This window comes from Cladophialophora psammophila (assembly GCF_000585535.1).
Source record: "Cladophialophora psammophila CBS 110553 chromosome Unknown aczJe-supercont1.1, whole genome shotgun sequence".
Lineage (NCBI taxonomy): Eukaryota > Fungi > Ascomycota > Eurotiomycetes > Chaetothyriales > Herpotrichiellaceae > Cladophialophora > Cladophialophora psammophila.
The window spans coordinates 3,540,856-3,561,882 of NW_006912922.1; the positions used below are offsets into that span (position 1 = coordinate 3,540,856).

Below are 21,027 nucleotides of genomic sequence, written 5' to 3' on the forward strand. Positions count from 1 at the left end.
AGGCTAGCACAGCGAAGTGTGCAACTTCTGAATTGTTTCCCCTTACCACACGCAGCCCACAGATCTCTGCCGTCATCGTTGTTCCTGGTCATTCATGCCTGCCGCGCGAAACGGACCTCAACCTGCTAAGCGAGAGCTGGCCTCACGCGTATGTAAATATGAGGCGGGATTCCCCCTTTTTTGGCCACCGAAAACGCGGGGGCTTCTGGCTGTGATCATCCTAAAATGGATTTTTTTCCGGAGGGAATGCTCGAGGATCGGAGATTGACAGCTCGGGGACCTTCTCTGCAGCATTCTCAAAACATTGGACAGTTGGATTTCATCCGCCGAACGTGAAAGGCGGAGCGACAAAATTGCCCAGGTCATGCTCCTGCGACGTGTAAGCGATCTGAAACTAAAAATGGGTAGGGTAGGACAAAGGCTTGGGTTACCTTGATGTAGTCACTTCCTTTCTCCATGTACTCCGCATGCGTCACGGTGGCCGACTCACGGTCGATTTCATCCGAAGTGCTCCACCAAGAAGCTGCTCCTTTCCAGGCATCAAGAATTGGGTCATTTGCCTTGCGGACGTTGATTGTGAAATCGCACGGTAATGTTGCAATGAGTTCTTGCCTGAGTCGTTCCTCGAAAGTCGGAAACATGGTGTTTCCGCCTGTCAGAAAGACATCCTTCAGGAGCGCCTGTTGTTGGTCGAAGCTTGAGAAACGACTCATGACGATACCTTCAATGATTTCCACTAGACCAGCTTGGTCCACTCCAGCAATCGCTGGCTGAAACACTACCTCGGGCACTCTGATGCGTTCGACGTTGAGGTGAATCTGATTTGCCTCTCGCTGACTTTCCGGATCCGCTGGCCTCGCTCCTCGTAAGAAGGCGTGCAAAACGCTCTTTGTCCAGTCGTTCTGCGCTTCAATGGTGTCGTTTTCCGAAAATTCTGGGTCAAATTGCAGAAGCTCGCTCTCAAGAGCTTTCAAAGCGGTAAGTGGGTCTTCCTCGGGCTCCTCGTCGTCGCTGGCGGGCTCAGTGGCAACGGTCCGGTAAACGCCCCAGTCCTCATCGTTGGCTCCAAAGTCGTCGTCATAATCCCCTCCACCTCTGCGCTTCCGCTTCGGTCCATCTGAGGCGAGGTTCGCCAAGGTTTTCATACGCATTTGCGAAGCAATGCCTTTGCGATTGCTGGAATCTGCCTTTTGCCTTGCTTGCTCCTTGATCTTGGCCAAAAGTGCAAGGCGCTGTTGTCGACGACCCGCGAGCCATTCACCGAACCGATTCTCACGCATTTCACGGTCTTTTCTTTCTTCTTCAGCCACACGCGCTCTCTCACGTTCTTTTTCCGCCTTGGCTCTTAATCTCGCCTCGACACCTGATCTCATCAGTCTCTGATGCCGCTTCTCCTTGATGCCATCCTCGTCCAACTGATCGTCTGGGACATCAAGAAGAGGGAACTTATTGAGCTGCTCTTCAAGGTTTTCTTCTTCTTCCGGAGCACCCAGCTCCTTGTTCCTAGATTTCTTGATCGATTTATCCAGGTCACGGATGATTCTCTCCAAGGCGGCTTCATCTTTAAGCTCTTCATCATCCAAAATTCGACGCTGCTCCTTTTTGGTTGGTGCGTTCACGTAAGAGTTGTGCAGCTTCTGATAGTACTCCAACTCTTGCTCTTTCTTGATGAGCTTCTCCAGGCGCATCTTCGCAGCTTGCTCTTGAAGTCGCCGACCAGACTCCTTTTTGCGCTCGGCTACCCTGGCAAGCTCCTCGGCCGATTTCTCGACCACGACCTGTTCTGTGAAAGGGTACTGAATTATGATATCTCGGTTTTCTTCCAGGCCAGTCCAGTCGAGATAGGTAGATAACTCAGTTGCAAAGTCGGTTGAAAGATTGCAATATTGCTTGATGTATGTCTCCATCTGCTCCGTAGTAAACTTCCCAGGAAAGGTGGGGTACTTCAGGCGAAGGAGTTTCAGCAGGTACTCCTGAGCCTGCGAGCCTCCCCAATTCAACCTTGTGCACATTTGCATCTGAGGCTTCCGATTCAACACTGGTATAATGTGCGTCGAGGTATGAGATGAAGACACGATAAGCCCGGACTGGCCCTTGTTTTGGCGGTAGGAAAACAGGCTGTCAATTCCGTAGGTGACACTTGGCGCGTTGTAGCATTCAAAGAGCATTTCGTTCATCATTCTTCTGCTATGGCCCAGGTTCGCAACAGGCTCCGTGACGACCAGAGGTCTGCCCACAGTACCTTCCCCATCCACACCCAATTTGAGAAAAATGTAGTCGTACACACCCTCTAAGATGTCCCAATTCGTCGCAATGCTAGTATTTTGCTCAAAGGCCGTCCTGATTTGGCCCCGAGTCGTGGCATCGGCGTAGGCATCGTAGCCGACAAATGCGCAATACTTGTTGTACTTTCGGTCTTTGAACTTGGCCATGATTGGGGGTACGAGGAATCGGGGGCTCTTATCGAAAGAGAACCCGGCCTTAATGGTGTTGGCTCCTGTACCAACTCGTGTTAGCTCATCCCTTCACCGGTTGAAATCTGATGTTTTGCCATACCATTGTCGATGACTATTGCGCTTTCAGAAGGGGTGGCTGCACTCTGCCGGTAGCCATCTGCCCTCGGAGGCTGCCATCCTTTGAAGGGGAAGTCTGGAGCGGGATAGACTCGGGGGCTTGACTGCGGCTCGCCGTCTGGGGGAGGCGTAGGGAAATTACGCTCTGTCGCGATACGGGTAATCGATGTGATGGTCATTTTGTCCTGTTTATGCTAGAGATCCCTATGCCACATCCTTGACCGCGTGCTTGGTGCGTGCTTTCGCAATATGCGCTGGATGGGGATCAGTTGTCGGTCTCTGGTAGACTTTTGATGCATGCGCCGTCAAAGGCAGACGGTTCAGCAAGAGTTAAATTTATGTTGGAGAACGCGTCACAATGCGGAGAAATTCTACAGGTCAAGAGCTGAGCCCGCGTTTTTGGGGGGGGGGGGGTAGAGGAGGGCTGGGAGGTTCCAAGAGGGACCGACCCAGGGCATCCCTCGTGCAATTTACCGAGTACATTTATCGCCATTTGACTGGCCAGCTGCATCACCATATTCTTGCTATGAACAATCTACTACCAGGTTGCGAAAAGACAACGCGGTGAGCCTCAAACATGCGAAAGATACTGAATGTTCACGATCTGATGTGTTCCAACGGCCCAAGGCACCAAAGGTTCATATGCAACGGATATGTCCCGCATCGCCGGGAATGGAGTCTGCCAAACAAGTCCTCGTTCATGCTTGATACCTGCTGATGTCTGCTGGTCCCTTTCACTGCTTACACAGTCCACAAAGAGCCGGTCTTGGATCTTCGCATTGACGCACACCGGTCGTAATCCAGCAGGAAATGGTCGACCGACCCGTCCAGTGTCCGTTCAACTGCGCTATTGTGATCTCTCAATGTGTATCCACACCAATAGGAAGCGCCTTGGATATTTGTGACCCGTTGAAATGTGGTGCTGTGGCTCGTGTATCACTCTTTTGGTGGCTGAAACCAATTGTTTTTCCTCTCATAATGGTCCCTTCAGGTTGTCCGTTGCTGGGAAAGTGTCACCTCAGCGAAGCCTCCACCTTGCTGTAATATCTCGTACCTTCAAGATGAAAGAGAACGTTTGACTGATAATTCTTGAACATCTGCGCAACCAATTCGACATTCATATTCTGAACGTTGACATCCTGCAATCCATTCTCAACGTTGCGTCTCCACGCCTATCCTCAAGGGTGTGTACCTGCAGATTCCTGTTCATCATCATCACGGCTTCGTTTAGCTTCTCCTGATCATGGCCATCAATCTCGATTCCTTGAATACGACGAGGCGGTGGCTTACGATGTTTGTTATGATCCTGGAGAGCAGCAAGCTCTGCTGCTGCTCGTGAGGACTCTCCTGCAGCGTGACATTAGCATGTATTCTTGGCAAAGAAGTCAAGAGCTCACCATCTTGTTGCCTCTGCGGACGGCGACGCTGGCAGGAGAACTCTACATTCACAATCTCCGAGTGCAATGGAACAGCGCCCACGACGACGACGCCCCGTGGAGCGTGACCCTCTGCCAAGTCTGCGGCACCAGCTGTTGCTGCTTTTGGGGAACCGGCGGGGCTGGTTCTTTAGGACTCGCGGAGTACTTTTGCGGTGTCCTCCCAGTGCCCAGCTGCGGCTTCCATCGGAACAGCATAATCTGAACATCCATTGAATATCCTTGATTACCCTCTGGAGAAGGCGATTCACCTGCCCTCTATTGTAAACGTGGCACTATATTAGAGTACCTCGGTACATCATGGATTAACCCTTTTCCGTATTTTGAGGTACAAAATAGTACTTTGTATCGCGACCTCATCAGGCTGAGGCCCCTGCTGATTAATGGCGGGTTGGGTGTTCACAACCGTGTGTAAGTCAGGCATGATCCCCCACTCTTCATCATCTCCCCCGAGACCACTCACATGCAGCCTATAGCAGACCTTCAATCTTTGTCTAGATCGGGCTGTCCGGACTTCTCTCGACATCGTCGAGAGATTTAATTTAACTATCTAGCCAAAGGACGACATCTCAGGAGTTTATTTAAATGCAAAGGTGGAAGATCTTAAACATACGTCTCTAATCTAACAGCGCTGCATTCACCCATCTACCTTTGACTGGCCTATTTTCGATATCGGCAAGAGCATACACGACGCGGCGTCATTTCGGAGAAGCTGCCAGGGAAGGTTTTACTCCCGACATGTCTGCAACAGTGTCTCCAGCCTGCAAAAAGCTCCTGATTTTCGGAGCAACTGGACTGATTGGGAGTCGTATTGCTCGCGAAATTGTTCGACACAAGTCTAAATTTGAGAGGGTAGCTGTCTTTACATCACAAGGTACCTACGAATTCAAGGCAAGCGAAATAAAAGGCTTGGAAAAAGAAGGTGTGGATATCATAGTAGGCGATATAACCAACTCAGACGATGTGGTCAAAGCGTACCAAGGTAAGATTGCCTAGGAGATTTCGTCACCAATCTAACATGATGTGGAACAGACATCGACACTGTGATCTCTTGTGTAGGCAGAAATGTGATTGAACAACAAGTCGAGCTTGTTCGCCTTGCCAACGAGAGTCTCACGGTTCACAGATTTTTCCCATCAGAATATGGGACTGATATCGAGTACGGGCCAGCTTCAGCACACGAGAAACCACATCAGAAGAAGCTGCAGGTTAGAGCGGCGTTGCGGGCTTGTGACCGCTTGGACCATACCTATGTGGTTGTCGGCCCGTACGCGGATGGAGAACCAGGTCTCTATTTCGGTGCAAACCCGGTTGTCAAGGAAGCCGGAACCTTCGACGTCAAGAATAAAGAAGCTGTATTGCTCGGGGATGGTAATCTGAAGATCAGCTTCACCACCATGAAAGAGTAAGGAGCACCCTCCATTTCCAGAGTGTTTCAATGACAATTTCACCAGCGTTGGCAAGCTTGTGGTTCTTGCTGCCCTCCATCCGGACGCAAGTCGGAACAAGGCGCTTCGAGTCAACTCATTTACAGCCACTGACTCAGAGATACTCAAAGAATTTGAAAGGCAGACCGGCGGGCAGCCCTGGAAGGTGTCGTACACGAGTCTCGACACGTTGAAGAAGCTTGAACAGGAAGCCTGGGAAGCTGGAAAGCCGTATGCCACCATCTTCACGCTGAAGAGAATTTGGGGCGAAGGGGGCACCCTGTACGACAAGCGAGACAACGATCTGATCGAGGCGGAGAACGTGATGGAGACATTAGAGGATGCTGTTGCGGAAGCCATAAAAGTTCAAACGAGTTGAAGCGTCCGACGTGAGATATGTATGTATGAGTCTATGCGACCAAGCCCCTTTCAATGGAATATACAACTGAACCGCCATGACTTGTTCTTCATTGGCAACAATACAAACGTGTATAACAGTCTGGGACGTGCACTCTGCACCTTGCCGAGACTTCGGAATCTCTGTTGAGCGGTATAGACCCCCCCCGGGTAAAATTATCCCTGATGCGGTTGTCGCAAGAACGATAAGTATGTCGATGCGAGAAAATAGCCGTGCACATCATAGCAGCATCGACGAGGCACCATCTGCCCCGCCCGACATTCTAGGTAAGCTGCAGATATGCTGCCACTAATTCCACGACCGACTCAGCGGGGATTTGACGGTCGCTTTCACTTACTGACAGTGGCTATACTGTGTGACATCTAACATGAAATCGAGCACGGAGAAATGCCATCCCAATGCAGGTTGAAGTTTTGTATTTGTCCAGGTATGCGGGCTACTAGCAACGGGCACATTGCTCGGGGAAAAAGAAAGCGTGCAAGTCGATAGATATACCCCAGTGAATTTTTTTACTTCCAGGTTGTGGACTGGTCTCAGAAAATTCAACTTGACTCTCAATGTCAGAACGGTTTGTAACTGCACCCTTCGTCTCTCACTTGATATGATACGGATCAAATGGCCTCTAAGCCCGATCCCAATGTGAAGCTCCAGGTAATCGGTTGCGGGATGTGAGTCTCGCCGAAACCCTTCTGCCAACGTTCCAGCGATTCTCAGACCTCTGTACTCTACTGATATACTTTTTCAATGCTCACGACAGAGCAGGTCCCGTACGGGAACCGCGTCTTTCAGCCAGGGAGGTTGGAAATCCTGCTCCGGGGACCTGTATACCATGGGGGAAGCCAACTGGTGGGCGCAGGGGGAAAGCACATACGCGCCTGGATTCATCTCTGCAAGCACACACCCATCAAAAATGAGGCGGATAGAAAGGTAGTTCTCCAACAACTCAAGATTCTGTTGTCCGGTTATACAGCGGTCACAGACATGCCATCGATCGTCTTCACCGAAGCGTTGATAGAGATGTTTCCGGACGCCGAGGTCAATTGCACGACACGGGACCCAGCAAGCTGGTGGAAGCGCATGGAACGCGTCGGGGCGAAGACGGATACACAGGCGCAACGAAGCGATAGAGTCCTCGTTTCTTTGCTGGCGCTGCTGCCGAACATGAGGTATTGGAAGGCCTTTTCAGACGCGTTGAGATACGGCCGCTTTGGATAGATATTCTATCAGTCGGCACACAATCACCCGCATCCAGGACAATACGAGGAGCATATGGAGTACATGAGAAGGGTTGTCCCGCCCGGACAGCTATGGCTTTACGACGTCAAGGGGGGTTGGGGACCATTGTGCAAGTCTCTCAACTGCGACGTGCCGGACGTGCCCTTTCCATGGGTCAATGATGCAGAAGCGACGGATAGGATCATCAAGACACAGATTAAACGAGGCATACTTGCGCGGACTGTTGTGGGCGTGGCTGCTGTCGTCGTAGGCAGCAGCTCATGGCGGAAATGGAGGGCATGATAGGGAAGAGAGAATTCTGAGCTCCTTTCCACAATTGGCAATCCCTTTCTATCTTCATCTAGCTTTTGGGCACGGTTAATATCTGCAAAAGAAAAGGTGTCAGAGAGCGAAGTGTGGTTTCGTGGTGGTTTAATCTAGATTCTCGATCTCGTATGCGGAACGCATTCCCTGTCCCCCGTCTGCGGATCCCCCAAACCTGTCAATCCCATCACGCCCATGCTCATTGTGCTACAGAAGTGACCTGGAGCATATGAACTACCGGTTGAATATCTGGAGGAATTCGATGATAGCAAGCCAATATCTTGAACAACCAGCTTCAAACTCCCCGAGCGACAATGCCTCCCTCAACGCCGCAACCCCAAGATGATTCCCACCAGCAACTACTCGATCAGATGGACATCTACTACACGCCCAAGCCCTTCCGCAACTCGCACTGGAAACCCAGTACGCGACGGAACAAGAACATCAAGCAGATCATCTCCGAATCGCAACGAAAGGAAGCATCCGTGCTCGCAACTCAGAATAACTCTGGCGCATCGACGCCTCAACCCGCTACGGGCGCAAACTCAGACGGCGCATCCACGCCTGCCTACCTCTCCTCTCCCGCGGCCGCCTCGAAACCCCTCAACATGGCCCAGGCGACGCAGAGCTTGAGCACGCTGGTCCTGGAAAGAAATTTACAGAGAGAGAGGGCGTCGAATACTGCCCTCCTAGGATTGAGCGGAGTGGGAGGACCAGCCGTGACCTACACGAACATCGAGAGCGCTCCCAGTTTGCATCCTGCGAACCACAAACACTACTGCGACATTACTGGCTTGCCAGCCAAGTATACAGATCCTAAGACGAAGCTGAGATACTACGACCAGGAGATCTTTGCGGTGGTGAGGAGTTTGCCGCAAGGAGCGCCGGATCAATATCTTGCGGCGAGAGGAGCGAATGTTGTCCTCAAGTGAGGCTATTTACACCGAAGACGAAGGGAAATGGCATTAGCCAGCATATCAAGGAGGTATCGGTCTCGCTAAAGAGACGGAAACATAAGATAAACTACCTCTGTCAGGCCATCCAAGTCAAGCCCATCCTACCCACCGCATACCTCTCGATACACGGTTCAAGGAAGTGCTCCGGCTTAATTGCGGACTGTGTATATTGGTCATTCTTCGCCATATTGACACGATACCGAAGCCTCATTGACGAAGCAGGATCAGTTACAGCAACAATTGTGACAGCTGTGGTCATGGCGGGGTTTGATCGAAGTGGGAATTCATGCGTTCAGCTGAAAGCTACTGCTCGTTGGGACATGTGGCCAAACTCTGGTCGGAGGGCGCTTTGAGTGGGTAGACCTTTGGTGTGTGTTGGAATTAAGGCATCACAGAAAGGATTTTTGCTTGTCCAGTAGGAAGATTCACGAAGGGGTCGCTGAGTGTGAAGCAATTTGGACGGGAAATATGGCAGGGATGACATGACACTATTATGAGGAAGCAATGAGACACTGTCAGATACCTCATTGAGATATTTGTACTCCGTAGATACAGATAGATGCCTGACGTGGCGGCGAAAGGACTTTGAGGATCGTTGTGCTTGGGATCTTGAAAAGGGAAGAAATTCTTGCCCATGGTTTGGTCTTCGTGCCCGTCATCTCCAACTTCTCTCCACTCCAACCCTAGCCAACCCGCCAACCCGCCAACGGCGACCCAGACTGCGGAGTTCGTGATATTTCGAGACTTCCTGCCGCAGCGACAGTTCACCATCGACGTAGCCTGTTTCTGTTTGTTCCGTGGCTGGTTCCTGCCAATACCGCAAAGCTGGAGATGTTTCAGGTATGTCCGCCGGCTGCACAATTAGAGCCTGTCAGTCTGATCACACCGACAGCGCCTTAAGGGCGTCATAGATAGCCATATTGCGGAAGAGCAAGCGCGACAACGTCAGGCTGCTAATAGCGCCCAAGCAGCAAGGACTCCGCAAAAACGGCGTCCACAGGCTCAAAATGGCAGCCACCAAAGGGCTGGCTCCAGGCTGAGAGAACCGCAAAACAATGTCTCGACCGACAAAGGCCCAGATCCTTCAGAGTTCGAACCGGAATTCGCGATTGGTGGCGATGAGAGCGCGGTCCCTAGCAGGGCAGGTACTCCAAAGCCTGAAGGAACGGGCAAAGAGAAGGAGCAAGTCAAGCAGGAGGACGCACCAGTTTTCGAGGATGGAAGGGATACACATACTCTCACGGAGTCCGCTGACAGCAACGTGTCAACAATGTCAGATGCCAATGGCGCTACCACCACCTCCTTACGTCCTCAAGATCTCCCTACTGAAGTCCGCGTGAAGCTGCGCAGGCTCGATCGCATGGAATCAAAGTATGCAGAATTGTTAAAAGTATACAGGACGGCCCATGCACGAATACAAGCCATCGAGTCCTTCGAAGCCTCACTGCGCGAGAACACTCCCCTGACGAGCATCAACGACTCCAGCGCTCTGGTCGAGTATTTGAATCAGATCAACCTAAAGAGCGACATGGTCGTAGATGAATTGAAAAGAGTAACATCTGACAGGGACGATTACAAGAAGAAGTTCCAGGCTGCTGAGGAAGAAACCGCGGTACTGCGTGAAGAAGTCACTAGCCTGAAGAGCAAGCTTGAGACAGCGTCTCAACAGAAGGCATCTGACCCCGAGAAGAATTTTTCGATCGGCAGTCCGCACATTACGGTAGCCGGTGACAACTCTTCCTTGAAAGAAGCGGCAGACTCAGAACAAGTGGCCAAGTCCCCTACAACGACTGCTTCCCGAATTGCGAGCTTCTCTTTATTCTCTCCTCGGCACAAGGCGATGTCCCCGCCAAAGGAAACGTCAGAAGAGTTCTTTTCATTCGAATCCGAACAATCGAAAATGGAAGCTGAGCTACACGAGAAACAAGCTGAGGTGGAAGACCTGAAGAAGCAACTCGCCAGCTTAAAGGCAGATCTCAAGGTCGCTCGTGAATCCACCGAAAGCATGGTGGAGAGCCTAGAGACGGCGACTCGGGAGCTACACAATCTCCGTGAAGCAAAGGACAAATTTGACGAGACCAAGAATGAGTTGCAGAACCGCATTGCTGAGCTAGAAACCAGAGCTGCCTCAAATACCCTGCGGACGGACGAGCACCAAAAGGAGATCGACGAGCTCCAGGCGCGAAACCTCGAAGCAGTCTCACAACTGCAGTTGCTAGAGAGCCAAATCAAAGAGCTCGAGGCAAGTAACGCTAAACTAGAAGAACAGATCGTATCCAAAGGCAAAGATGCGGAATTGTTGAACGAAAAGCTATCACAGAAAGATTCCATTGTGAAGGGCCTCGAAGATACACTGGCATTGTACAAATCTACGGAGAGGCAGGAAGCACCAAGGAGGCAAAATGAGCAATCGAGTGAGAAGAAGCTCGCAACAATGCAAGGGATCATGGATACCCTACGCGGTCAATTGGACAAAGCCGAAACCACGGTTGGTGAACTGAAAGCGGAGATCCAGTCCACCAGAGAGGAGCATTCACACCGCCCTTCTACCAAAGTCTTTGGCTTTCTGGACGATGAGACAAAATCCAAATTTGACACATTAAAGACGCGTGAAGATGTTGTGCAATACCTTTCGGAAACATTTGGCTTGCAGAAAGCTCCTCCAAGCAAGGCCGTTGCGGAAACAGCGACGGCTTCTCCAGCGCCATCGGAAGCGGGCACCGGAGCCTCCAAGAAGAAGAACAAGAAAAAGAAGAAGGGCAAGGGGCAGTCACAGACCGCTGCAGATGATGCGGCGGAAACTGTGACACCGGTCAAGGTGTCCGAAAATTTGGCTGAAGTGGATGATGTCGAGGCTGGCGCAGACGAAAAACTAAGTCCAGCTGATGTCTCAAAGCTGGAAGAAGAGATCTCAGACCTCAAGGCGGAGCTAGCTTCGAAAGAAGAAGCCATTCAGCGACTTTCTAAACAATTGAGAGACCAAGAGGAATTGCAAGAAGAGATTGAGACCTTGCGAGACGACCTCCTACATCAAGGTGAAGAACATGTTGAGGCTCGTGATGCACTAAAGGATGCCCAAACACAGAAGAATAATCTTCAAGATGCTGTGGATAACCTTGAAAAAGAGCTGCTTGAAGCTCGAGCAACGATCGCAAGCGGCACTGAAAGGGAGAAGACGCATGAGGAAATACTTCAGCACTACGATAAACTCAAGGTTCGGTGTTCCGGCCTGGAAAACGATCTTGCAGCTTCCGAGCAACTCGCTGCGGGCCGGTTCAAGGACATCACTGATCTGAAGGAGCTGCTCGCCAAATCACAACCTGAACTGAGAAATCTTCGCAGTGAAATTGCAGAGCTCAAAACCGCAAAGGATGATCTCAAGAACAAGACGGGCGAGTTTAACAGACTTGAAGCACGACACGAAGATATCAAAGCTGAGCTCAAAGGGCTTAGCAAGAGACTTGGCGACAAAGACAATGAAATCAAAGAGTTACAGCAGAAGGTCGAGCAGGAGATCAGCGCAAGAACCAGGATAGAAAGAGATCTTGACAAAGCCCAGTCTGATCTCCAAACAGCGGAGAGCCGACATGAACAAGCTGCTACCCGTTCGGAGCAACTCACAAAAGATCTTCTCAAAGCAAAAGAAGAATCGACAAGCCTCACAACGAAGCTGCGCGATCTCGAGGAGCAAGTATCAGCTCAAGCCCGCCAAATTTCCGAATTGAAAGAAGAAATTTCGCTCAAAACAGCCCTCCACGCATCGTCACAAGCCCTTGTCCAATCTCTCCGTGACCAAACACACGAACTCAACATGCAAGCCCGCGAAGCCAGCACACGAGCCGAGAGCCTCGAAGAGGAGCTCGGTGAAACACAAAGAATGCTCTCCGAGCGCACGCGCGAGGGGCAAACCATGCGCATGCTGCTAGATCAATCCTCAGCGGGTACGGAGGCACGGATTCGGGAGATGAAGGAACGCATGGACGCCGCAATTGAAGAGAGGGATAGGGTGGAGGATGAGGCGAGCGTCAGTCAGAGACGGATGATGCGTGAGGTTGAGGAGGCGAGGAGTACAGCCCGTGATGCACAACGATCGCTCAAGATTTTGGAAGATGAAAAGGAGGAGTTGGAGAGAAGGCTGAAGGAGTGGAAGAGGAGAAGAGAAGAGTTGGAGCAAAGTGCAACAAAGGCGGCCAGGGAAGTGGAGGAGGTAAAGGCTGCCATGACAGGGTTAAGAGAGGCGTTGGATGACAGCGAGCGGCAGGTGAGGGAACTTGATGCACAGAAGGCCGACTTGCGTCGAATAGGCGATGAGGCTAAAGAGAGGGTCGAGAAATTGACCAAGGCGAACAAAAATCTCACAGAGGAATTGAAGGCGGCTCAATCGAATTCAAGGTTACCGAGCAGACCTAACCTAGGTCGAGTGGATTCCAATGCGCCGAGTTCCAGGACATCTATCGATTCTGCCCATGCGAGGTCTCCAGCCCCAAAAGAACGACCTCTGTCTACAACGACCAGTCGCAGCGGGACGCCCGTTACCATGGCGGGAGCACCCGCCGGCCTGAGTCAAGGAACCGTTGACTATGTATATCTGAAGAATGTTCTACTACAGTTCCTAGAACAGAAGGACAAAGGGCACCAAAGGCAGCTAATCCCCGTGCTGGGCATGTTGTTACATTTTGATCGGTATGTTTTCTCCCGTTCTGGTCATTTTTTGCCGACCCCTTGCTTGTTGTTCTCTTTCTCTTGGGAGATATTGAATCTGACCGTTTCCAAAGGAAAGATGAACAGAAATGGATCGCAGCGATTTCGACACGGTGATTGGCTTGTTCTCTTTCAATTTATACGAGCACGGGAATTCAGGAACACGAATCAGGGCGTGTAAAGTAATGACCCAAACAATCTGGAGTCTATTGAATCTCCAGAATGGGAGGGCAGGATCGAAATCAAAAATCCACATCGACATCGAAACCTCTATTCCCCTGTCAGGGACTTTTGACCACGTCGATACGGAAAGAAGGGAAGGGAGGGGTCTACGATCCTGTTTGTATACAAATAATGCGAACAAATTGAAACATCCTCAAGCATGCAACCTTTGGAGACTGCTTGGTCTTGAAACTATTGCAAGACCTTTTGGAAAGGGCGGCTAGAGACACAGAGGGATATAGATTGTCAAAGTCTATGTTTATTGGCGGATAAGTCCTCTGCAGAGGAAACAGACATTGCAAATACCTAAGGTAGCCCTTGGGATTGTATTGCCCAACGAGAAGTGAACTCTTCTGGTCACAGACAGCGCATCGCTTCCCCCATGAATGGGATCATTCCTCTCCTGATTCCCCGAACCTTTCCTCCTCTGTGCGTGTCTGTCCTTCCATACTCTGTATATCCTATCCCACGTCGACTCACCCTCTAGCTCACATATCCTCCTTTACCTAAGTAGTAGTACCTTCTCTCGCCCTCCCATCAAAAGACGACCTCTAAGAGTAAACCAACAGTGCGCTACGCTTGCTTGTACCCAACAAGACCCCAGCCCCTCTACCGCCTTTGCTCACGGTCTCAACTCACACCGGCCACCCGGGTTGGAGCATGCCTCGTGGAATTTCTCGCCATGCGCCTCGCCTGACTCAGCGTCGCGAGTGCGAAGACGTGTTGTTCGCCTTCCGGCCCGATCTTATTGCTGGTGGTTGGACGTCTAGTGACGCGGACGCGGGGGCTATGGGAGGATTGTCGCCGGCGTACGACCTCAAAGACAAAGGCGGAGGTGTCTCGAAGACGCCCATTGTGTCTGTGAGCCTTTTCTCGCTAGCGTGGGAAATATTGGGGAATACGGAGCACTACTCATATTTCGGACCCGCATCGCCGTGGGATTGGGATTGTTGCCCCATCTTGAAGTTGTCGGTCTTGGCCTTCGTTCGCCTGTTGTTGTTGTTGTTGTTGTTGTTGTTATTATTGTTGCCAACGAGCTGGGTCTGGAGGATGTTGGCTGGGATTTCGTGCAGATTCGACGCCCGCACCGAGCCCCAAGGTGTCTTCACAGGCCCGCTTCGGTCGATGGGTCTAATGAGCTCGTGAGCAAATCCTTCATATCCTTCATCTGTGACGGCGGGGAGACAATCTGGATCTTGGTCTTTATCTTCACCTTCGCCTTCATCTTCAGAAGAAGAAAAGGAAGCAACAGCAGCAGCAGCAGCAGCAGCAGCAGCACGATCAATGTCCTCTAAATTTCGTCCAGACCAGCGAGTGTCCCAAAAGGTCAGCAGTGCCCAGAATTTGATGAGGGAATGGCAATACGCAAAGACGTAGCAGCCGGGGAGATAGACCAGATCCGCCGGATGCCGCAGAAAATAAGGCACCAGTTTCGGAAGCTTCGAGACCAATATCCACAAGACCAGCATTCTCATGGCGGCCGCGGTGTAGAAGCCCGTCCGCGTCAGCACCCACACCAGGGCCGCGTCGTAGAACAGGGCAAAGTTGACCATCTGGCTGATTTGGAGGGAATACACTGCCCATGGCTGTGATCGAAACACCGAGCGGTCCGTGACCAGCGAGCACATGTTGCTTCGGAAGGTGGTGCGCGCCCAGCGAAGACACTGCTTGAGGAATTTGGGGTACTCACCCACGTCACACAGGATCATCGCGTCCGGGGTGTTCTGGAACTTGATCTTGAAGCCTCGTTGGACGAGGGCCCGGGTGAGGAAGTTGTCATCGTCGGCGTTCAATGGGCCGCAGAGACCCCAGAGGAACCTCTCGTCCAGGTACCTGGCCAGGAGCGCTGGGTCTTGAAGGATGCAAGTCCGGTAGAGACAGGTCCGGCCACTGATGACGGCGACGCCGCCGTCGACCGCGTTGGAACTCGTGTGCTCAAAATTGTGTCGCTCGAGGTACAAGGCTCCCATGACGTTCCAAAACCCATCCCACAAGCCCGCGTTCGAACGGTGAACGACACGTTTGTTGGTGCCCACGCCGCCAACCCGCGCATCCGCTTCGAATGGGGCGAGTGCTGCGCGTAGTATATTTGCAGAAGGCCAAATCACATGGTCGTCACATAGAACCGTGATGGAAGTCTTGACTGCTGGCAGTGCAGCTGCAATCTGGTGTCGCTTATTTGCCTGGGCACTGGATGAGACTCTGAAGCAGACACTGTGAAAGCGATTGATGAATGGGCCTATTGTCGTCCATACCTGTTTCTCTTGCTTCTTGCCAACTGCCACAATGTGGATGACCGAAGGGGATGCTCTCGCGACTGACTCCACGCATGGACAAAAGGCTGGGTCCTCGGGACTGCAAGTTGGAATGACAACGGTACAATCGCTTTCCGACAGTGATGGAGACAGAGGAGGAGGAGATGGGCGGTAAAGGAAGAAGCTAACTAGGTGGACGAGAAACCTCAGGTAGCGGAACACGAACAAGAATAGGAAGAGGAAGTCCTGGTGTAGTATAGAAGTCCAGATGTTTGTCCAATGCAATTGAGCAGCCATAGTGTTTTCCAGTTCGAGGACTGACTAGGAAAGAAGTCCTGTGCACAAGCAGAAAGAGTTATGAGGATGTCTGTTGGAAAGGAAGACTGGACGAAGACTTGAAGTATGTAGACTTGTGCCATTTTGTAGAATGGAGACAGTAAGGCAGTTGAAGATGGTGAGAGAAAACAGCCTTGAGCGCAGGAACGGTGTCGAAGCTCATTCATTGTTCTTGCTTTGATTCAAAGGACGAAACATCAGGCCAACCATCAATGCCTTGTCTGTATATAGGACTAGGCAATCGAGGATGTCTCGGAAATCCCTTCTACTCAGAAGCGTGGCGTGGGATGAAGTGGCTCTCTGGAATGCTTGTCTTAACAGATGGAACCAAGGGTCGAGTTCTCTTCACCTCGATTCATTAACTCTGATAAATTGCAGCCGTTCGATTCAAGGCCCCATGTCAAAAAGAGCTGCTGGTAGGAACGTCGGGGAATCAATGCAAGTTCGTTCAGGAAAAGAGAGGGGGGCATCATGGAGTATGGCTTAACTGCAGACATCTTCAATCTGTGAGAGAAGCAAGAAATGTGCAATTCAGCCAGAGTCAAGGAGTCGCTGCATCAATATAATGCGGACAGTTGCCCCTGCCACTGGTGGCTGATGATTCGAAATATGCGAGCCAAAACGCTCAGTAACCGTCATCCCCGGCGCCTCGCTCTGCTCAAAAAGTCGCCTTTGACCGCCAGGTGGTCGAGTCCATTAGATCCTCATTCAAAGGTCATACTGATCTCACCGCGGCTCTGCCCAAACTCATCATCATCAGCCCAGGCGTTGCGTTCCAAATCCAGCCCTGGCATCGGCGGAGTAGTTGTATAGTCGGATGTAGTCGACGGCCGACCCCAGCTTGGTACGGAGGAATCGGTCGCATGTGGTTTGAGTTCCGGTCGAGGACCCAGAGGCGCGTTGTAAATGTCCGGTTTCGAAGATGCAGAACCCGTAGTGCTGAGAGCTGGTAATGTGCTAGCTAACTCCCTTGGCTCTGAATTCGCGCAGGACGACCGCCTACTCGGGTCCGGAGACCGTTGAGGAGATCTTTGTGGGCTGATACGAGGAGAGAGCTGGGGGCTCGCTATAGAGGCGGGTCTTAAAGATGATGACCGTGCAGGCCGAATCGCGGAAGGCTGCTGTATAGGGGCGAAGGAAACATCAATCTCGTCAGGTCGTGGTGGGAGGTTCAGCCTTGCGATTTCCTCAGGCTTCATCCCAGGTGGAAGGCGCAGGTATTCGACATGTTTTTCTCCGTCCTTGACTGACATTATTTGCATTGGAGGCAAGGTGCTGTCTAACTCTCTGACCTCAATCATTTCGCTTGCCAGCTCTCTTCGAATTGCATCAACGTCAAACAACACGTTGAGATCGGCGTTGGTACCGGGCTCTGGAGTATTGCTGGGGTTCCTCCTGTCGCTGGTGTCATTCACATTATACCTCTCCCAACCTTGTTTCTCAGCCAGTTTGCCTCGTTTGAAAAGCCCGAAGCGCTTCTTCTCGGGTTTCTCTTCGGCTTTCTTTCTGGCTTCGTCGATTTGCAGAATAAGCTCTCGCTGCCGTGCTGCGTGATTTTCCGGATCCGGATCTTCGATCTCAGTGAACTCATCGCTTTCGACTTCCCAACCCACTTCTCTCAATAGCCGTGGCATGGCAGTACGATAGGACATGTGGCCTTTAACCCATGCACTTACATTGACATTTTCCACCCCCGGAATTCCTTCTACCGGCGCAAGCCCAGCAACTCGCATGATACCACCAGATGTCATCCGAAACAAATATCCCAGAATCCAGTCGTTAGAAGCGTATCCATTCAAAAACCTCCCCGAAACAACGGAACGAGCTCGCAGATATTCGTCCTTGTTGGCAACCACAGGGGAGCCGAACATATAAACATTCTGGACCAGGCCGTATGCTCCACGGTTCGACAGCTCTTTCAGGCAGGAAAAGATGACCCTTGATCCAAGGGAAAAACCTAGCAGAGTGATTGGTCTTTGTCCAAGGTGCCTGTCAATCAACGAGTCCGCCAAGATAAGACCTGCAGCTGTCGCTCTATCGAGGGATACACTCCACGGATTGTCAATAAGATAAGCCAATTTAGAAAGCACAACCGGCAACTGTATTGATGCCATTAGAGTGATTAATATCGTGCTTCCGAGGACTTGTTGAACGGTTTGGGTCAAGGCTTCCGTGGCGAGGATATTGATAGTGTCACCCATCGACCGGAGCATTTCTGGCTCCCAAAGAAGGGAGTAGATGTCGCCCATGATAGGATCAACAGTGCTGTAGGGCAAGCGGACATCGTCAACCTTACCAGTCATCCAGCCAGAGATTGTCAAGATTAGATTCAGCCTTTTGTTGTTGTGTAGCGGTCGATATTCAAACGTCTTCACGCTACCCGTCCGCCGATCTGCAGCTCGAACAGCAATGGTTCCACCGGCTGCTGTGGCTGCGGAAGTGATCAGAGCTGCTCCACCGACTCCTCCCAGAAAACCCGCAGTACCAGTGACACCGATTGTTGTGAAACCAGCTGCCAGACCCGCGCCAATGAAGGGTGCAAGTAGACCTGCTGACAGACCAATGACAAGACCGCCGCCAACAGTCGCAAGACCCATGACCATGTATTTCTTCTTGAGAGAGCGTACACGTCGTTTCTCCATGTTTTCAGATTCATCCCAGTTCTCCTTGGCCTCTGCTTCTTGCATTTCTAGAGCATCAATAACCTTCTTCTCAAATCGACATATCTGAATCCAGCTAATATCCATGGTGGAGCCAACCCGTTCAAGTAGTCGTCTCGATCGAGAGTCATACTGGCCATCTGATATCAGGACTAGGAATAAGTCACATAAGACAGTCCATCGCAAGTCGAGTTCAATCTCCTTTGTGTGAGGCATATCTTCCGGTCCGTGGACTTCAGGAACTTCTTCGCCCTCCTGCACCTCTTTCAAAGAGACATCGCCTTTCAGTGAGGACGCGGAGGTTGCCGAATTTCGGTTTCGCGAGACGTCTGGCCTCGAGGTCTCGGTCGCAGTCTCATCGGCCATAGGATTCTTTACTTTTGCATTCAACATGAGGGGTGCAACGAGGTCAGAAGGCTGTACCCCGTGCTCAGCGAGTTGCTCGATCATGATCTGCTCGGCCTGGTTGATATCCATGTGAGTATATAACCGAACCATCATCTTCTGTCCCCACATATCCATACTCTCCAAAGATTTTACCAATTCTTTCCGCACGGACTTTGTCTTCTCTAGGTCGCCTAATGCTGTAAACATTTTGTGGATCGTCAAACGGACCACGCCGACATAGGCAATCCGCTGGCCTTCTGTCAGGAGATCTTTGGTCGCTTGCAGCTGGCTGGGAGCATCCCGCTGCTCGTCATCAGCATTGGCCTCTATGTCTTCCATTTTCTGCCCATTCCGAAACAGATAATTCGTATCTTCATCCAGACTTGTAGCAGATTGTGCATCTTCGTCGAGCTGCACTCTCGTATACCCCTTCCCAGCACCTCCAATGCCAGCATAGGCATTTGTGTCTGAGTCAGTTTCTCGGTGACCTTTCGCCACTAGACGACCGTTATCATCGTAGATATCAAATTCGTCAATGGCTGGCATCGGCTGCCATTCTTCCTCTTCGTCTTCGTCATCTGATTGGGTTGCAGCCGCAATTTGCCTTTGGTGAGACCACTCGGAGGCCGTGGCGGGAGCTGATCGTGGATTACGCTTTGGTATAACTGTCCCAGATATTCGGGACGCTCTTGGGGATGTAGGGCTATCCTCTGTCTGTTCATCCTGTTTCACGGCGGTGTCTAAAGGTGGAATATTCTCTGCAGGTTTCGACTCGACACCTGATCCCTCACCAACGACTTGACTCTCCTTGTGTGCCTTCGACTCCTTGAATATCGCCCCTCCCTCAGATGCAACATCCGGTGACGATTGTTTGTTACTCTTGTCAACTAATTCTAAAGGCTTCTCCGCTGTCTGGTGTGGCTTGCAGGTTGCTTGTTTAGTGTCTTCCTCACTTGCACCATTTATATCCGTAGGGACTTCGGCGTCATGAAACGTATCGTGGTCATCGTCACTGTCGTCCAACTCTGCGGGTCGGCTCGCTCTCACCGGTCTTTTGGGCAAGCCAAAGTCATCGAGCTCGGGCTCAACAGAAGCCGCCGAAGGAGTCGCCTTCTGATTCGAGGATTGTTCCAAAGATGAATTTTCAAGGGTGTTTTCCTCCTTGTTATCGCCTCCACTGGTCATAATGCCACATTTGCGGGACGGTAGGCCCGAGACATGTGTCTCGAAGCCACCTATGGGAGAGGGACTCGATTTGGACTGCTTTCAGTGCGAGGGACAAAGAACGGCAAAATGCTGATACGGTGGTTCAATTCAGAAGAAAGTTAGAGACAGGGATATACAAAGGCTGTCCATATGTCAAAGTTCAAACAGTCAGAAAGCAGATGCAAGCACGTTACTGTATGCTGCAGACGGTGTACCTCGTAATCGTCAAGACATTGCACGGAGATCGCAAAGAGTGGAGTCACCATCTCGCCACTTTAACAGGAGTCACGTGCGCGAGGCCTGGTACGGCGTCTGCTCGCTCACGTTTGTTTACCACATCCTCGATGATATATATCGTCAAGAGCTACGGCCGTTCAATGGAGTAGAGAGATGTCCTAGGCTAGACCGCATCATCTTAGCCCACCAGCGCTCCTGAAGGCCGGCTGAGTCTCGCAATGCGAGAAGCATACCACATCAAATATGGTTGAACCTCTTCCAACATGACATGAAAGATCTTTGGAGAAATGGCTGCCCGAGTTTGATCTCTGGCCGGCTATCTCGAATCATTGCGAGAGTCCATCCAGAAACGTGTTATCCAAGTTAAAGGCGACTCCCCATGAGATCCTTCGCATTGTCTAACAGAAAGAACGATTGAAGCGAAGAGTAGTCCCAAAACCTCCCAATCCCTAACTTACCTTGATACGCGAGACCCAGAGACAGTTCTTGTAATATCGAAGCAGATTTGCGTCGAAGCACGGAAGTCCCTGGCCGGCTGTGAGCATGCTCGACAGTGCTGCCAGTGGTAAATCCCTGCGGGCCCGTTGGTAAGATAAAGAGTTTGATGATACACGTCGTAATTGAGCAGACGGAGCTGCGATATACTGTAAAGAGTTGAGAGACATGTCCTCCTT

General features: G+C 51.2%; 7 protein-coding genes across 7 annotated transcripts; 3 read left to right on the forward strand and 4 right to left on the reverse strand.

Moving 5' to 3' along the window:
- Nucleotides 1-319: 319 nt before the first annotated feature.
- Nucleotides 320-2,752, reverse strand: A1O5_01243 (uncharacterized protein; the record flags this gene model as incomplete). Its single annotated transcript, XM_007741862.1, has 3 exons — nucleotides 320-370; nucleotides 432-2,497; nucleotides 2,557-2,752. 3 exons carry the CDS (start codon nucleotides 2,750-2,752, stop codon nucleotides 320-322), a joined length of 2,313 nt encoding a protein of 770 aa, XP_007740052.1.
- Nucleotides 2,753-2,777: 25 nt separating this feature from the next.
- A1O5_01244 (uncharacterized protein) lies at nucleotides 2,778-4,222 on the reverse strand (the record flags this gene model as incomplete). Its single annotated transcript, XM_007741863.1, has 6 exons — nucleotides 2,778-2,827; nucleotides 3,628-3,712; nucleotides 3,766-3,810; nucleotides 3,864-3,920; nucleotides 3,971-3,998; nucleotides 4,053-4,222. 6 exons carry the CDS (start codon nucleotides 4,220-4,222, stop codon nucleotides 2,778-2,780), a joined length of 435 nt encoding a protein of 144 aa, XP_007740053.1.
- A 525-nt stretch (nucleotides 4,223-4,747) lies between these two features.
- On the forward strand, nucleotides 4,748-5,815 carry A1O5_01245 (uncharacterized protein; the record flags this gene model as incomplete). Its single annotated transcript, XM_007741864.1, has 3 exons — nucleotides 4,748-4,991; nucleotides 5,042-5,414; nucleotides 5,464-5,815. 3 exons carry the CDS (start codon nucleotides 4,748-4,750, stop codon nucleotides 5,813-5,815), a joined length of 969 nt encoding a protein of 322 aa, XP_007740054.1.
- A 1,892-nt stretch (nucleotides 5,816-7,707) lies between these two features.
- Nucleotides 7,708-8,325, forward strand: A1O5_01246 (uncharacterized protein; the record flags this gene model as incomplete). Its single annotated transcript, XM_007741865.1, has 1 exon — nucleotides 7,708-8,325. One exon carries the CDS (start codon nucleotides 7,708-7,710, stop codon nucleotides 8,323-8,325), a length of 618 nt encoding a protein of 205 aa, XP_007740055.1.
- A 1,294-nt stretch (nucleotides 8,326-9,619) lies between these two features.
- Nucleotides 9,620-13,167, forward strand: A1O5_01247 (uncharacterized protein; the record flags this gene model as incomplete). Its single annotated transcript, XM_007741866.1, has 2 exons — nucleotides 9,620-13,032; nucleotides 13,125-13,167. The coding sequence occupies 2 exons, from the start codon at nucleotides 9,620-9,622 to the stop codon at nucleotides 13,165-13,167; spliced, it is 3,456 nt and encodes a 1,151-aa protein (XP_007740056.1).
- Nucleotides 13,168-14,180: 1,013 nt separating this feature from the next.
- A1O5_01248 (uncharacterized protein) lies at nucleotides 14,181-15,824 on the reverse strand (the record flags this gene model as incomplete). Its single annotated transcript, XM_007741867.1, has 1 exon — nucleotides 14,181-15,824. One exon carries the CDS (start codon nucleotides 15,822-15,824, stop codon nucleotides 14,181-14,183), a length of 1,644 nt encoding a protein of 547 aa, XP_007740057.1.
- Nucleotides 15,825-16,567: 743 nt separating this feature from the next.
- A1O5_01249 (uncharacterized protein) lies at nucleotides 16,568-20,095 on the reverse strand (the record flags this gene model as incomplete). The annotated part of the gene is made up of 1 exon (XM_007741868.1): nucleotides 16,568-20,095. One exon carries the CDS (start codon nucleotides 20,093-20,095, stop codon nucleotides 16,568-16,570), a length of 3,528 nt encoding a protein of 1,175 aa, XP_007740058.1.
- Nucleotides 20,096-21,027: the final 932 nt, after the last annotated feature.